At 42.7% G+C, this 17,392-nt stretch overlaps 1 protein-coding gene across 11 annotated transcripts in view; it reads left to right on the top strand.

Annotated features, from left to right (window-relative positions):
• NTNG2 (netrin G2) overlaps nt 1-17,392 on the top strand; it is a 125,196-nt gene that overhangs the window by 53,493 nt on the left and 54,311 nt on the right. For all 11 annotated transcript variants that reach the window (XM_083596873.1, XM_083596875.1, XM_083596876.1 and 8 more), the window contains exon 3: nt 2,159-2,799. In XM_083596873.1, coding sequence (XP_083452999.1) covers nt 2,159-2,799 — 641 coding nt within the window. The remainder of the gene's footprint in view (nt 1-2,158; nt 2,800-17,392) is intronic.

Below are 17,392 nucleotides of genomic sequence, written 5' to 3'. Positions count from 1 at the left end.
ATGCACGAGTGGCGAAACCCGGAAGTAACATGCTCCATTACTTCCGGGTTGCCGCCGAGTGCAACTCAAACGTGCTCAACATGAAGCATATTCAACCCGAGGTATGACTGTACTAGACTAGAACTTCGGATCTATTCTAGCAGATCTCCTCTTATACCCAAGTAACTGTCATGAGTTTCAAGGATAAATCTTGGAGGGACCAGTCAGATGAGGATAAGCAGTGGGAAAATTGCAAAGAGCTGGAGGCTGGTGATCCTGGGAAGGAACTGTGACTGAACCCCGTGAGACATCAGAAGTGTATGGCGGGTGGGGAGCGTGACAAGCAAAGAGTTTGATTATAGGGAAGGACTCAGTGGGCTATCACTAGATCAACCCTTGCCAATCCAGCCCAAAGTTCCTGTTCCACCTATGCTGCTGGACGCTTCCCTTCCATCAACTCTAGCTGACAAGCCTCCATGTACAGAGGGGCATCAGACCCAGCCTATCAAAAGGAGTTCCCATTTGGTTGCCCATCCTACTTACTATGCTAAAGCCATGCCTGCCCAACTCTTACATCGGGGCAACCCAAGGGGCATGTCAACTGTTGGATCAATGACTTAACTCACTTAGCCATGCATTGCACCTACTGTATCTTTGACCCTTGTCTTGCTTATGTACTATAATGATTTGAGCATTAAAGCTTTGAGCAGAAACTGTAACCCAAGTTCAAGCTGTTCACTCAGTGGGAGCCAGAACAGTAGCAGCCCAACTAAAGTGACTTGTACTTGGTGCTTGCACTACAATAAGGAGGCCTCTGCAGGTAGACCCTCTATATCCATGGAGAGGGACACCCACCAGATCCAAGCAGCCTTTTCCTCCCAGAAACTCCCATAGAATTCATTCATAGATATTATGGGTGATTTACCCCACATGTCCAGAGGATGTTCTTCTGCAAATTCTGACATATCCTCCTGTTGGGTGATTTCCAATTAAATCATGCTTATGGTAAGTCCATACATAATGGGGTCCATTGATTTTGGTGGATTGCTACTACTCTTGGGTTATCCCTTACACTTAGGTCAACTTCCATTTCAAAGGTCACAGAAGGGTTATTAGAGGAAAGGAATAACATCTCCGAAAGTACACAAAAATTCTAATGCAGGAGAAAGCTGGAGAAGAAATGAAATAGTTCTGACACGTTCCATGATGTAGGAAGGGATATACTGTATTGAGGTGACATTTCATGATGTATGGAGGCATGCATGACTCACATCATTTGTAAAACTCTTACCTTTCTTTCAAGTTTTGGCACAGTGTTGCTTCCTTAGAAAGATGATGTGAGGATGATGGTGATGTGATTATTAAAAAGTATTTGCTTCTTGTCCTTTTACAGCATTATGGAAGAGCTTGTAACTCATCACAGAGCATTAGGAACATAGGAAGCTCCCTTACACTGAGTCAGACCATTTGTCCATCTAGCTCAGACTATTGCTCAGTCTGGCAGTACTTCTCCTAGGTTCCAGGCAGGAGACATTCCCAGCCTACCTGGGGATGCTGTGATTGAACCTGGGACTACCTGCTTGCTAAGTAGGTGTTCTGCTACTGAGCTACAGCCCTTCTGCATGTTTGCATGCCAGAGGCCCAAAGTTCAATCCCTGGTGTCTCCAGTTAGAGCTCTAGAAGGCCCTTGTCTGAAAACAATGACAATGATGACATTGAGCAAATTGGACCAATGTTTTTGCTTTCTTTAATGTAGCTTCCTAAGTTCCTATTCAGTTTAGAATAGTCATGATCAGTAGTATCCCTTCCAAAACTATCAAGGTGACAATTTTGCAGCAAAAAGCCCTTTTGTATCTAATGATTTTGTTTTTAATGGCTGCCATCCTGCATCTCTGCAGCTGCATAGGAACATAGGAACCTGCCTTACACTGAGTCAGGCCACTGATACATCTAGCACAGTATTACCAACACTGACTGACATCACCTCTTCAGAGTTTGAGGCAGGGAGTCTCTTCCAGCCCTATCAAGAAAGGGATGCTGAGTGGATTGAATCTGGGACCTTCTGCATGCAAAGCAGATGCTCTATCACTGAGGCATGTCTCCATCCCAAATGAATCCCCTGTTAGTTCTTGCTCTTTGCCATCCCTTTCTTCTCTTGTTACTCTTGTTGTCCTTTCAGGAAAACCCATATATGTGTGATGAGTGTGATGCATCCAACCCTGACCTGGCCCATCCACCCAAGCTGATGTTTGACAAAGAAGACGAAGGCCTGGCGACATACTGGCAGAGTGTGACATGGAGCCGTTACCCAGAGCCTTTGCTGGCCAACATCACACTTTCTTGGAACAAGAGCATTGAGCTGACTGATGACATCATAGTGACTTTTGAGTATGGGCGTCCCACAATGATGATCCTGGAAAAGTCCTTGGACAATGGGAGGACTTGGCACCCATATCAATACTATGCAGATGATTGCAACGAAACCTTCGGCATGCAAGCACGGAGGGTCAGGAACCTCTCCACCACCAGCGCCAACAGGGTCATCTGCACAGATGAGTATTCCCGCTGGCCGGGCTCCAAGAAAGAGAAGAATGTACGCTTTGAAGTGAGGGACCGCTTTGCCATTTTTGCTGGGCCGGAACTCAAGAATATGGACAACCTTTACACCAGGCTAGAGAGTGCCAAAGGGCTGAAGGACTTCTTCACCATGACGGACTTGCGGCTGCGGCTGCTGAGGCCAGCGCTAGGGGGCACCTACGTGCAGCGGGAGAACTTGTTCAAGTACTTCTATGCTGTCTCCAACATTGAAGTCACGGGCAGGTAACAGGAGATCTATTTCCTTCCTTCCTTCCTTCCTTCCTTCCTTCCTTCCTTCCTTCCTTCCTTTTCCATAGCTTTTCTTGGAGAGGAATAGTTGCTACTGAAGAATTTATTTACAGTGGTACCTCTGGTTACGAACTTAATTCATTCCGAAGGTCCATTCTTAACCTGAAACCATTCTTAACCTGAGGTACCACTTTAGCTAATGGAGCCTCCCGCTGCTGCTGGGCCACCAGCGTGTGATTTCTGTTCTCATCCTGAGGTAAAATTCTTAACCCGAGGTACTACTTCCGGGTTAGCGGAGTCTGTAACCCGAAGTGTTTGTAACCCAAGGTGTTTGTAACCTGAGGTACCACTGTATTTATTTATTTATTTAACAAAATGCAGCGCTCTAGTGTGCTTCAAAGAGCAATTTTCCAAACCACTATCTGAAGTGCCTCCCCACTCTGTTAAACAGCTTGCCTAGGCACTTGCTTCCCATGCTGCTTGCTCACCTGCCTGCTGGTCTCCCATCATGCTGAAGTTGCCATGGCCACCTATTGAACTTTAGCATGACAACAGCCTTACAATTTTATTAGATAAAAAGAAAACATTAATATTCTCGTTAAAAAACAGGCATTTAGAAACATTCAAATTATAATTAAAATCAACAGTAACTAAGAAGAGATAAAATATATGTAATTTCTACATTTCTGGATAGGTTTGCCTAACAAAGCTGGTTAGGCAATAAAAAAACATTTAAAAATTTCATAATACAACAGTATAAAAGACAAAGTAATCTAAATGAGAACAAAAGCAGAAAAAGAGAAGGAAAACAAAATACAAAGTTCTTTCTCAGATCTTAACCCTTGTCTCACACAGGAAAGGGTGGACTAGCTTACCTTTACTCTTCCAGTTTTCCACCCTGGGAGATCTTCCCTTCCCTGCGTCTCACACAAGGCCCCAACCATCTATCACCTTCATGTATGTACAATCACAATAGTGGTCCAAAGCAGAGGACACAGAGAGACAGACAGATAGACAGAAAAGAAGGAAAAGAAAAATAACAGAAGAATAAAAGAAAAACAGAAACAATAAATAAATAAATAAATAAATAAATAGGACATTGATTTTCTGTCTGTCAGTTACACCCCCCCCAAAAAAATATTATTCAAAGTATTCACTCTTAGGATGACATCCTTCACTAAGCAATATTGTCACTTAACAACAATGTTTTAGGTACCCTGCCCGTACGGGCCAGTCGTGTCCGACTCTAGGGTTGTGCGCTCATCTCACTTAAGAGGCCGGGAGCCAGCGCTGTCCGAAGACACTTCCGGGTCACGTGGCCAGCGTGACGAAGCTGCTCTGGTGAACCAGCACCAGCGCAGCACATGGAAACGCCGTTTACCTTCCCGCTATAAAGCGGTACCTATTTATCTACTTGCACTTAGGGGTGCTTTCGAACTGCTAGGTGGGCAGGAGCTGGGACCGAACGACGGGAGCTCACCCCGCCACGGGGATTCGAACCGCCGACCATACGATCGGCAAGTCCTAGGCACTGAGGTTTTACCCACAGCGCCACCCGCGTCCCTAACAACAATGTTTTAAGCGGGTGCTAAAAAGAAGAAGGCACCAGCAGGCAGAGAGTTCCAAAGTGTAGGTGCTGCCACACTAAGAGATCAATTGCTTACAGGTGCAGAATGAGTGTTAGTTGGCAAATGCAATTTAGTTTCATTAATTAAACAATTAATTATGGCATAAGCTTCTGTAAGCTACTGTCTACAGATCCACAGAGTGTTATCCTAAGTCAGCAGAAATATATGCACATGGGGTAGATTGAAACAAAATGCAAGAAACTGGTCTGTGACAGTGATGCTGCAAAATAAGCATAGTAACAATGGACAGATTCTGTTTACTTTAATTTCTCTCAGGTTCTCGTTTATTCCAATTTTAAGTTCAGCTTCCCACATTTCTGCATCTGTTTGCTACCCCCCACCCCACAAATTCCTCATGAAAATTTGTCAACATTTTAGAGCACAGTTCTCCTAATATATACCTTTGTGAATGCAGTTTTTCCTAATGTAAATTAATACTAATTCCCCCTAATATCACACATTTCCCACTTTTTATGCACACATTTTTTAACACATTATTTATTTGGAGAGCTGCATCATAGAATTCAGAGCAGTGTAATTGTCAAAGGAGAGTTGTGTTTGGGCTTGTGGACTGTTTTAGGAAGTGTGAATTAGATAGGTTTACATTAAAATGCAAACTGTATGGAATTTCTTCCCTACCCCTACTAAGGATGATGACATCTTCAACAGAGAAACTCAAAGTTGGAAGTGCGTGTGTGTGTGTGTGTGTGTGAGAGAGAGAGAGAGAGAGAGAGAGAGAGACTCTACCCCACCTAGATGGTTTGGCAAAGGAGCTCGTTGGTTCCAGCAGGTTGCTCAATGGTAGAGCATATGCTTTGGAGACAGGAGCCCCCAGATTCAATCCCCAGCCTCTCCAGATAGGACTGGGATATCCCTGCTTGAAACCCTGGAGAAGTGCTGCCAGTCAGTGTGGACAGTATTGAGCTGGATGGACCAATGGGTCTGACTCAGTATAAAACAGCTTCTTAGTTTCTTAACTATGGGGAAGGGTTGTAGCTCACTGTTAGAGCCCCTGTTTTACATGCAGAAGGTTCCAAGTTAAGTCGTCAGAGCTAGATGGACTGCTGGTCCATCTTATATTATTATCCATCTTATATTATTATAAGAACTATTAAATTATTACTCTGACAACATCTGTAGGGTCACAGGTTCCCCTTGGCTAATTGATACCACAAGACTTTCCTTCCCTACACTTGAGACAAGTGAAATCTGTGTTTATTGTTTATGAAGGGTGGCTTAGAAATATCATCATCCAGTTAAGCCCTTACTGTATGTTCCTTTTCCAGAGCCTCTTCCTCTTCCTCTTCCTCTTCCTCTTCCTCTTCCTCTTCCTCTTCCTCCTCTCCACTAGTGTGGCAGAGCACACACACCCCATCAAGCCCTACACAGCCATTCTTTAGGCATGCAGCTGGAGGCTGCTCTGACAGGAGACAATTACAGAATCAAATTACTGCCCCAGGAGAGATGGTTTCATTTGGAACTCTGTGTTTTTTGTGCTCTAGATTGGGATGCAAAGTCAGAATCTCCCCATGAAAGTCAAGTTATGGCATCATCATCATCATATTTACTCCATTGGGTAAATGTATATAAAATGTAATTTGTAGGAGCCAACCTAAAGGGGCTTTTCCTTTCCTGACATCAAACCCACCCAACCCCAGCTACTGCAGACTTCTTCCTACAAGTATAGAACATCAGACATGTGCAACCTTCTCAACATATTCTAACATGAATGCACTTCCCATGTTTTGTAGGAGCATAAGAAGCTGCCTTATAACAATGAGTCAGACCACTTGTCCTTCTAGCTCAGTATTGTCTACATTGATGGGCAGTGGTTTTCCAGGATTCCAGGCAGGGGGGTCTTTCCTAGACCTCCCAGGAAATGTCAGGGATTGAACCTAGTGCCTCCTGCATGCAAGCCAGATGCTCTGTCACTGAGCTACTTAGCAACCTTCATTTACATAGGAGGCAGGGAAGGTGAAGACCCCATCTGTGTTGTGTGACACTTCTGAATCAGCTCTGATTTCTGACCATTAAAGCATTTAAATGTGATTCAGTTTGTAGGGAGATGGTTGAGACAAGCAATATGTGACCTCACTGTGTACCATGGGCCAAGCAATCTGCAGCCCTCTAGTTCATGCTACTCAAAGTGCTGGTCCATGGACCTCTGATGGTCTGCAAGCCATTGGCTGCCAATCTGTGGCGACTCCACCACTGTCTGGGTCGGGTGGGACACTTAAGAGATCAAATATGGTGACAGACCCTAACACACTGTGGAATAAAATTGCTGGGCCACTATATAATTTGAGAAGCACTGCTTTAGTTGTTGTTCTGCAGCTCCCATCATCCCTGAGCATTGGCTATGCTGACTGGGAGCTGATAAGAGTTGAAGTCTAACATCATCTGAAGGGCCACGTGTCCCCCCCCATCCCTGCTGTGAGAGATATTGAATGAGTCAGTGGCCTTTCATCTTTTCTTCTGAAGAGCTAGTAGTGAAACATATTTCTTTAATGGGCACCAGTGGCCAGAAGTTGCTTGCTTAAATAAGTATATGAGCATCGATGGCTAGAAGATGCTTGCTTAAACAAGCATTGATGACACTTGTTGGTTGGTAGCTATTTTAATGGGTGCACCTGACCTACTTGAAGAAAAACATTTGGCAGTTGCAGTGTAGCCAGCAAAGGAGACGGAAGTCTTGAGCTCTGCACCTAGCTGGAGAAAAGGAGTATTGAGAATGCTCAATGGGCATGTTGTTTGCTTCTGTGGGGAAACTGATGCTACTTGATAGACTAGCATGGCCTACAAAGGTCTTCTTGCCTCTCCAGCATGTGGGGTTTTGGTCTGCTTTTCTTCATCTTTTGGAAACAGAGACTCAAGGGACCATGTAAAACACAGTATACTACTTTGAAAGTCCAGTTTTAAAAAGGAACTAGTTCCAGTTAAAGTTTGAACTTTTACAAAACAAATTAGTTCAGTCCAGGTTCATCAAACTATTTTCTCATTCGTAAAAGGTTCATCCTTGGCAAAAGAATTAATAAGTAATTCATAATGTTGCAAACTGCTGTGCTGAAATACAGGGTCCAAAAGTAAATCAGGAACCACACACAAGTAATAAGATGTCTGACAGATCAACGGTGAAACTTTCCCCATAATTGTATTTCCATACTGGAAAAGGCTTACCCAGTTCAATTTTTGCCAGCAACTCAGCCTGCAAGTTGCTTCTATTGGAAGACAGCTTATCTCTTCAGCTGCAAAGATACAGAAAATGCCTCACATTCCTTCCTTCTATTTGCTTTGCAATAGTGATTAATTGACTAATCACCCTTAGCGCTTCCGTGTAGCTGCCTAATAAGCCTTAGAGCACTGCCATATTTTAGAGAGGAGATGCTTCCATTAGCTGGGTACTACAACAGAAAAGACAATTCTTTATCACTTGGTCATGCTGAACATCCAGGCAGATTGTTCTTCATTGCTCCAGAGGGCAGGACTAGAACCAATTGGCAGAACCCGGAGGATAGCAGATTTAGGCTAAATGTTAGAATAAATGTTCTAAGGATGAGGTGTTTGACAGTGGGACAATAATGCTTCAGGATGTGTTGGGTCCCCCTTGAGTGGAAGGATTTAAGTACCTGCCAGTGATTTTTCAGCTGCTTCCTGCAAAGCAGTTCCTGCGCAGGGGGAATCTCAGAAACTCTTGTGGACAGTGAAGAGAAAAACTGACAGTGCTCCTAACTCCCTAATAGGCAAAACATCTACCCACCTTAACCCAAACAAAACACAGAGCCTCCCTTCAAAAAAAGCAATCCCTCCCAACCTACCAACCCAAAGAAGAAGCACCAACCACAAAAAACCTCTTTTTTAAAAATTGGGAGAGCCTTGGTGGTTACCATGGGAGGGCATGGGGGGCATGTTGCTACGTTGGCAACGCCAGAACTTGATGACCTCCCAGATTCCTTCCAACTTGAAAATTCTCTTTCAATGAGGTTATTTGTGAAGTTTAATTCCCTTGTGTAGCTTTTCGCTTTTCTACCAAATTCTTGTTTTTATTTTTCTGCCTCTCTGTTCCATACCATATGTTGTGTTTCGACCTCAAGCCAAAAAGAAGCAAAGTAAGGTGGAAAGGGGGGAAAAACTGCAGAGATGGCTGGTTTCCCATCCTGTTTATGCGTTCAGTTTGTGCTAGACTTTTAAGTAGGAAGGTGTCGGGGAAATTTTGACATTTGGAGGGGAAAAGGAAGGGGTTTTTACCTACCTGTGTTAGCTAAGAACTTTTTGGTCACCACATGATAGGAGGAAAATCCAGTTCATTTCAAGATGTTTTGGAACTAAAAGGTGTATCTGCATGTTACTTTGATGAATGGGTATCCCTAACCCTGTTTGCAGATACGTAAGTGACAGAGGATGAGGAGGGATTCCATAATGGGAATTCAGGGGAGGAGGACATTTGCAATGGAAAGTGGGAGGAAGGGATCTATGGATCTCAGGAGCTACTGTGATCTATAGGAAGTTCCCTCATGTGGCGAGCCCCTGAACTACAGGTGGTAGCTTCTCCATGGAGTACCTTCAGGCCCTGCACTCACTCCATCCATCCAGGCTAGCCACTGACTCACCCAGGACAGAGAGGCGTATAAGATGACTTCCTGTTTGCAGTTGAGCCTTGCTGTGTTGGCTGGGGCCTCAATCTGCAACCAGTTTCTTCAAGCTTCCCTCATCTGACTTGCTTTCCATACTCATGACCAGCTTCACTGCCTTTCTCTAAACTTGTTTCAATTTCACTGTTTTCTGTGCTCAGTGTTACCATTCCTCTGCTTCCCCCAAATCCCAAAATGGTTGTGGAGGGGAGGGCAATGTGGTTGGAGATCAGTACATATCCATTTCACCATGTGGTTACAAGTGTCATACTGTGATTGCCTGCCACATAAAGCCTAGGTGTTTTAACTTATACTATGCTGTGCTGGTAGGAACAAGTCACTAATCAAATTCAATCCACTCAACAGTGCTGGTACCAGTGTTGAAGATAGGTCTCAGAAAGGTCAAGAGAGATCATGCGATTTCCCTTTCCTAGTGCTATCACAAGTCTCCATCTTGAAATGTTTCTTTAGGATGTATTTGTTTAACCATATGAGATCCAAAATGGTCCTGGTATCACAATTTTTCTTTGGCCCTAAGAAATACATTTATTAAACCCCTGACTTCCTCTGAAGGATTGACAGGTTTGATGGCTCCTATCTCTGACCTAAGCTTCCAAGTGTTTCTCTGGAGATTGAGGCATTGCAACAAAGAAGTTGTGAAGACGGGAAACAAACTCTAGAACATAGCCTTGAGCAACTGTTTCCAGAACCCACTGATCCAAAGTTACCCTCTCCCAATGGTGTTCAAAAGCCAGTAGACTCACTCCCACTGGAAGAGAAGCAACACTAGGGTCTAAGTCAGGAAGAAACACCTTTGTTTCCTCCCCTCTGATTTTTTTGAAAGGAGGATGACAAATTTCCAGGCTTAAAGAAAGACAAATGCATGTATGCTACAACGGCAGCAAGAATACTTTTAGCAAAGCACTGGAAGACTCAAGATCTACCCACTCTGGAAGAATGGCAGATGAAGTTGATTGACTGTATGGGACTGGCAGAAATGACCGGCAGAATCCGCGACCAGGGAGAAAAGTCAGCAGAAGAAGACTGGAAGAAATTTAAGGACTATTTACAGAAATACTATAAAATTAATGAACTTTGAAAAGATGTTGGTTTGAGTTTTGGTGGTCTCTAGCTGTTATGATAAAGATAATGGGGATTAAGATTGTTTAAGTTATCATCTAAAAAAAAAGTGGAATGAAAATGAGGTTTATTTTAAAAGGAATGTTAAGAGATTAGGATTTGCTGAACTATTGGGATGAACTAGAAAACAAGAAGGGGAGGTATGAGGAAGTCAGAGAAATATGTTATTGAAAGACTGCTATCGAAATTGATCTGTTTTTAATATTTTTCTTTTTCTTTTTCTTTTGTGTTTATATAAAATTGGAAAATCTAATAAATATTTATATTAAAAAAAATAAAGAAAGACAAATGCCAACCTCCCTTATCCTGCCTACCCCAACAGTTTTCGAAGGGCGCAAATCCCCTATTATTGGAAAACTGATGGTTTCCAAAAGAGCCAGTGTGGTGTAGTGGTTAAGAGCAGTGGACTTGTAATCTGGTGAACCGGGTTCGCTTCCCCGCTTCTCCACATGCAGCTGCTGGGTGACCTTGGGCTAGTCATACTTCTCTGAAGTCTCTCAGCCTCACTCACCTCACAGAGTGTTTGTTGTGGGGGAGGAAGGGAAAGGAGAATGTTAGCTGCTTTGAGACTCCTTCAGGTAGTGATAAAGCGGGATATCAAATCCAAACTCCTCCTCTTTCCTCAAAAAATACTTTTTCTTGTCCTTGGTTTCCACCAGTTGGGTTCCAAAGACTCCCCTAACAGTTTAGCACCAAAGAAAGGCAAGGTCATGAGACGAGATTGAGTAGCAGCATTCACTGCCCACTGGCGTAATGAAACTTTCCTGCCAGTGGCGTAGCGTGGGTTGTCAGCACCCGGGGCAAGGCAAGTAATTTGCGCCCCCTAACCCGTGGATTTGCCCTAACCCCAGATGTTGCGCCCGGTGCGGCCGGCCCCCCCTGCACCCCCCATGCTACGCCACTGTTTCCTGCCAGCTACCATGAAGAAAGCTAGGGAATGAGGTGTATATTGCATACCTGCAAGTTCAGATGCATAAGCCATAAAAGAAAGCTCAGCAACTTTGCCAAAATAACTTTTGTGTCTGGATTTTCACATTTTGAAATATGGCAACCCTGCATCTGATAGAATAATGGAAGAAGATGCTAGGGCAACCACTGGAGGACCCACCACTGGATTCTTTAGACAGTTCATAATCCCATCTGCAAAGAGGTAGCGTTTCTTAACTCCCTTAGAAGACAGCTTAGCCTTACTAGGGATATTCCATTATGCACCCCAAATCTCATCAAAGGCTTTTGAGAATGGAATGGTAATGAGTTTGTGATTAGCAGAGGGAAAAGCCTCAGAAGCTCCAGTGCCCCCAAGGGCTGAGTGTTCAGTGGAGTTCACTGGCTTTTCCTCATTTAACTGTAACATGTGCCTGGCCTTAGCAAGCAAGGCCATAAAAACAGAAGTAGTAAATAGTCTAGGTTGAGGCTTCACAGTAATGACTTTCTCCTCAGACAAGTCCCCCTCCACCTTATCTGACTTCGAGGGTGATCTATCTGAGTCCGATAGTTTCCCCTGCATGACCACACATTCCGGGCAAACTGCGTCCATTAATTTAGGAGGTCTGAAAGCCAATGCACTCTGATGTTGCTGTCTTTTGGGTCACCACCTGCTCTTACTCCACCTGATGGATTGCAACCTGTCCTGTCCCAACCTCCACCCAAGTCCTTTTGGGAAGTAAGGGAGGTCTATTCATGAAAGATGTTTAGCTATGTTTGAAACTAGAGTAATAACAAGCAAGTAGTAGGTCCTCTGTGTAGATAAGATGGAGAGAAGGCAGAACTGCTCAAGACCTACTTTGCCTTCACCCAAAAGGAAAGCAGTGCCCAACCTGTGATGACAGAATAAATGATGGAAGGAGGGAGCTGCCACCCAAGATAGGAAAAGAGGTGGTAAGGAACAGTGAGCTACTTTAAATGAATTCAAATCTCCAGGGTCCAATGAGCTGCCCTCAAGAGTACTAAAGGATCTGGCAGATATAATCTCACAGCCTCTATCTATAATCTTTTAGAATTCTTGGAGAATGGGTGAGGTCCCTGCAGACTGGAGGCGGGCAAATGTTGTCCCCATCTTCAAAAGGTGAGGGGAGACTTCTCGGGAGGAAATGGTGGGATGACTGTCTTTCTGTTGGCTCTCCACTGGCAGAAGATAATGATGTGGTGATTGATGGTAGTCAGAAGAAGGTCTGGGTATCAAATCACTCTGGGGGAAAAGAGTATTTGAGGGGGAGTAACCTCAAATGCTCTGATCAAAACTGTTTTCTGCTGTCTGTGCCTGGGGGCTCAGATGGGGACTAAAACAAGCTGGTTTGCATTCAAAGATCACATAAGAACCCTTCATAGGTATATGGTTTGCATCTCTTTCTTAAACATTTTTTAGACAAGATAAGCTGTAACTTCTCTCTAATTTCCTGTAATTTCTCTGCCTACTGATGAAAACTCACAGTTGGAAAACTTGTAAGTCTGCTTTCTGTCTTTAAGAAGAGAGCGTCTAAAGCAAAGCAAAAATCCTGATATATGGTTGACCATAAAGATTAAATGAACGAGGGAATTCCCTGTGTAAAATATATTTGTTTCTTTTTCCTCTTTTGAAAACAAAAATATTGCTGAGAAACTAAAAGTAATTTGGCCATTACTTCCTCTGTGGGAAAGAATCTTGTTTTGACTGTGATCTTAAGGTGAAAATCTTAAGGTAGAGTTGAGACAAATAAACATCCAGTATGGCAAAGGTATCTTTGGAGCTCCCAGTGACTGTTGGTATTGCTTGGCTGTTGATGACTGAACAATTAAAAATGATCAGATCAACGTTTGATGAAGGGGGAAAGAAAATAAATCAGAGAGATTTGAACTGAAAAACGGAACTGTAGATGACATTGAAACGTCAGGCAAAATTGATGAAAAGCTGGCAGGACTGGATGATGAAACAGCAAAATTGGAGAAAGCAGATGGTAAAATGGAAATGCCTTTCATACAAGGGTTTGGAGAAGAAGGGCAAGATAAAACCATAAATGGAGACATGAAGAGTCACCTGGATTTGGCATCGATAGAGCTGAGAGAGAAAAATGTTTTGGAAAAAAATCCGTCCTGGCTCTTCATCAGTTCTAGCAGAGAGAAAGCATTGTGCATACGATCTGAAGTGAATTTGGAGAATGATGTCACTAAATTTATGGTATGCTCCCTGGAAAAAGATTGGAAGAAGTGGAAGGTTCAGTCCTAGAGGATATTGGAATACTATACACAACAGGAAATGGAAATACAACAGGAAATGGAAACTGAATATACTGAACTGGGTGTGAATTAAAGGATATATAACAAGAAAAGAATTATATTATTTCAATATGTGATTTTAACATGGGCACAGATGGAAGAATTTACTATTACTCAAGATGGAGACATGGTTGTGGGAATTACTGGAGGCAAAGTTGATATTAAAGTAAAAACACAGTTGACATTTACAACTAATAATAATAATAATTTAGGATCCGCTCGTGGAATTTTTGTGGAAAAGTTATGAATTATTCTGAGACACTTGGATTTAAAAGAAATATTGTTTAACAGAAAGTGGAGAAGATGGATGTTATCATGGAGTGAATGTATTTTTAAAAAATGTAACTAGAAGGTGAAAATCGGAATTTATCTTTGTTTCTTTTCTTTTTCTCTCTCTTTTTCTTTCTTCTTTCTTTTTCCTTTTCTTATCCTTGTTTCTCTTGTTCTTTTCCCTTCCTTTCTTCTTTGCTTGGGGCCTTTATTATGGTCCAGAGATTGTAAATGCATTGGGGTAGTAGATGTTTGATGGGGGGGGACTCTGGGTGGGAGACATGGAAAGGAAAGGAGAAACAAAGATCCCAGGTGAGAGCTGGAATGTGCTACTACCTTCTGTGCATATTAAGGGTTAAAAACTACCTTTAATAGAGGACTCCATACTCTGTTTTAACTTTTTGTGGTTGTTTTTGTTTTATTTACATTAGTTTTCTGTATCTTCTTGTATCATGAATAAATTTTAATAAAAATCTTAACGGCAGTGGGGGAGAAGACCCAGGTAGCTACCAACTGGTTTGACATCAATACCAGGAATAGTCCTAGCACAGATAATCAAATGATTGGTCTGTGAGCACTTAGAAAAGGATAATTACTAAGACACAGCATGAGCTTCTCAAAACAAGCTATGTCAGACAAATCTCATTTCTTTTCTTTTTATAGAGTTACAAGCTTGGTGGATCAGGGGAATGCTGTGGGTGTAGTGTATAGTGATTTCAGTAAGGCTTTTGACTAAGTCCCCCATGATATTCTTGTGGAGAAACTGGTAAAATGTAGGCTGGATGAGGTAACTGTTAGGTGGATTTGTAGCTATTTGACTGACTAAATCCAAAGAGTGCTAACTAATGGTTTCATGACATCCTGGAGAAAAGTGTTGTTGGGTGCCTCAGGGTTCTGTCCTGGGCCCATTGTTGTTAAATGTCTTTATAAACAACTTGGATTAAGGTATTGAGGGGATGCTCATCAAATTTGCAAATGACACCAAACTGGGAAGCGTAGCCAAAGCTACAGGACGGAATCAGAATTCAAGATGACTGGAGAACTGGGCCCAAACTAACAAAATAAATTCCAGTAAGGACAAATGTCAGGTACTACAGTTAGGTAGGAAAAACCAACTGCAACAGTATAAGATGGGGGACACTTGGCTTGCCAGTAGTACATGTGAAAAGGATCTAGGGGTCTTATTAGACCACAAGCTCAACACGAGTCAACAGGGTGAAATAATTGTAGCACTCTATTCTGCCTTCGTCAGACCACGTGGAGTACTGTGTCCAGTTCTGGAAATCACAATATAAGAAGGATATTGACAAGCTGGAACACGTGCAGAGGAGGGTGACCAAGATGACCAAGAGTCTGGAAACCAAGGAATAGTTGAGGGAGTTGGATATGTTTAGCCTGGAGAAGAGGAGACCGAAGTTAGCCAACTTCAAATATATAAAAGGCTGTCTCACAGATGATAGAGCAAGCTTGTTTTCTCCTGCTCTGGAGGCTAGGACCTGAAGCAATGGATTGGTGTTACAAGAAAGGAGATTCTGAATAAACATCAGGAAACTTTCTGACGGTATGAGCCCTTCAACAGTGGAACAGACTCCCTCAGGAGGTTGTGGGCTCTCCTTCCTTGGAGGTTTTTAAGCAGAGGTTGGATTGTCATCTGTCAGGGATGCTTTAATTGAGATTCCTGCACTGCAGGGGGTTGGACTACATGACCCTCAATGTCCCAACTCTCCAGTTCTGTGTTTCACTGCAGGCTTGCCTAGCTCATATTCTGAGGTACATTGGAGAGCTTGTGCTCAATCAACAATGGTCAGCTCAGGTCAATGATGTTACATTGGCAGGACAAATTATTCGATGCTTGCCAAACTTAGCTTTGGACCTGGCAAATATACTTGCTGGTTTCTCTCAGCACGTAGCATGTGATAACCTCCTCAATGAAATAATTTTTAAAAAATTTAAAAAATTGTCCGGTAGCACGTTAGAGACCAACTAAATTTGTTCTGATACCCAGAACAAACTTAGTTGGTCTCTAATGTACTACTGGACAATTTTTAATTTATTTTATTTATTTCGACTGCGTCAGACCAACATGGCTACCTACCTGAATCTCCTCAATGAAGTTATTGACCAAGGACTGTAGCTCAGAGGTAGAGCATCTGCTTTGCATGCAGAAGGTCATAAGTTCAATTTCTGGCATCACCAGGTAGAGCTGGGAATGTCCCCAGCTTGAAACTCTGGAAAGCCACTGTCAGTCAGTGTTGAACTAGATGAACCAATTGCCAGATTTGGTGTGAGGGACCTTCCTATGTTCTTTTCATAGCAAGAATCTCTCACCCATTGCTGAATGCTTGCATCTAGAGTAATATAGGAAACAAGTGACAAACAAAAACGTCCCATTTTGTGGTTTTGTTCATAAGGTTAACCTGATTGGATTTGTAGTAAGGAGTTGCTGTTCGATGTTTCACAGCTTCTCTCCTTTCTTTGTTCTACTCAGTGCCATTTATTTAGAATTTATAAAGCAGCTACCCATGATGAAAATACTATAAAATCATTGAAACATCTTAAAGTGCTAAAATCATAAAATGCAGAACAAATGGTCAACACTGAATCAAATTAACTCTCTGAAAACACTTAATGACGCACAATGTTTTCATTGAGTGGGGCGATATCAGAACTGGAGGTGCCTGTCTGATTAAATAGGAACAAGGTTGTAAAATGCTGATCACACAATGGGAAAAGCTGTAGTTCACATAAAAACCAAATATGAGATACCTGTGGGGAAGTCAGGAGGGCTTCTTCTGATGCCGTGATTTGACTGGTGTATAAAGCACAAGGCTGTTCTCTAGGTAGCCTGGTCCTGGGTTGTTTATACTAACAATATTTCCTTGAACTTAGCGTAGTAAACTACAAGCAGCTAGTGCAGATCTGCTATGGCCAAAAGGTAGCCTGTAGCATCCTGCAGCAGCTGCAATTTCCAAACCAGCCTTATGGGTCATCTCAGCCCCTGTAATGTTGATCAGCTTGAAGAATACTAACTTTCCTGGTTTTGGTCTCTATGGATGAGCCAAGGATTGAAATAGGGTCCTCTGCTGTTCCAGAATGACCTTAACAGTATTCATTCCCTAGTCTACTGAGGGGCAATTTTAAAATCAGGGTCTTCTAATATGTAATCACTGCTTGGCATGGAAATACACTAAGGTAACTTCCAGATGAGCAGTTTGATGTACATTCAGTCTGATTTGTTTGTGGAGCAATTAGATGACACTGGCTGTTTAATGAGCATTCATCCTGATTCAGTTGTGGGGGAAATAGATGGTGTTGTGGAATACCAACTGGAAACCAAGTGTCACCATTGTCCTATATTTCCTAAAGCAAATTCCTACCACTTTCCTCAAAAAAAGTCTGAAATTTTGGGGAAGAGGGTTTGTGTTGCAAGGGCTCCAGGTCAGCTTTCTCTGTGCAGCCAGAGTGATTGATTCCCACCCCACAAAATAGTGTTAGTGTGTCAGTACCCTAAGCCAGCCAAACCTAGCTTTTGGCCTGTGTCCTTGAGATGAGAAAAGTTAGAAGCATAGCCAAAAATGCTGCATTGGGGGAGGGGGAGTGGCCTCTAGTTCTGGAGGACACGTTATTTTTATGCATCCTCCCCTCTCCCCTCTTTTCTTTCTTATATTC

This window comes from Podarcis filfolensis (assembly GCF_964270895.1).
Source record: "Podarcis filfolensis genome assembly, chromosome: Z".
NCBI lineage: Eukaryota > Metazoa > Chordata > Lepidosauria > Squamata > Lacertidae > Podarcis > Podarcis filfolensis.
The sequence above is the reverse complement of the archived record's forward strand: the minus strand, read 5'-3'. Positions and strand labels throughout refer to the sequence as shown.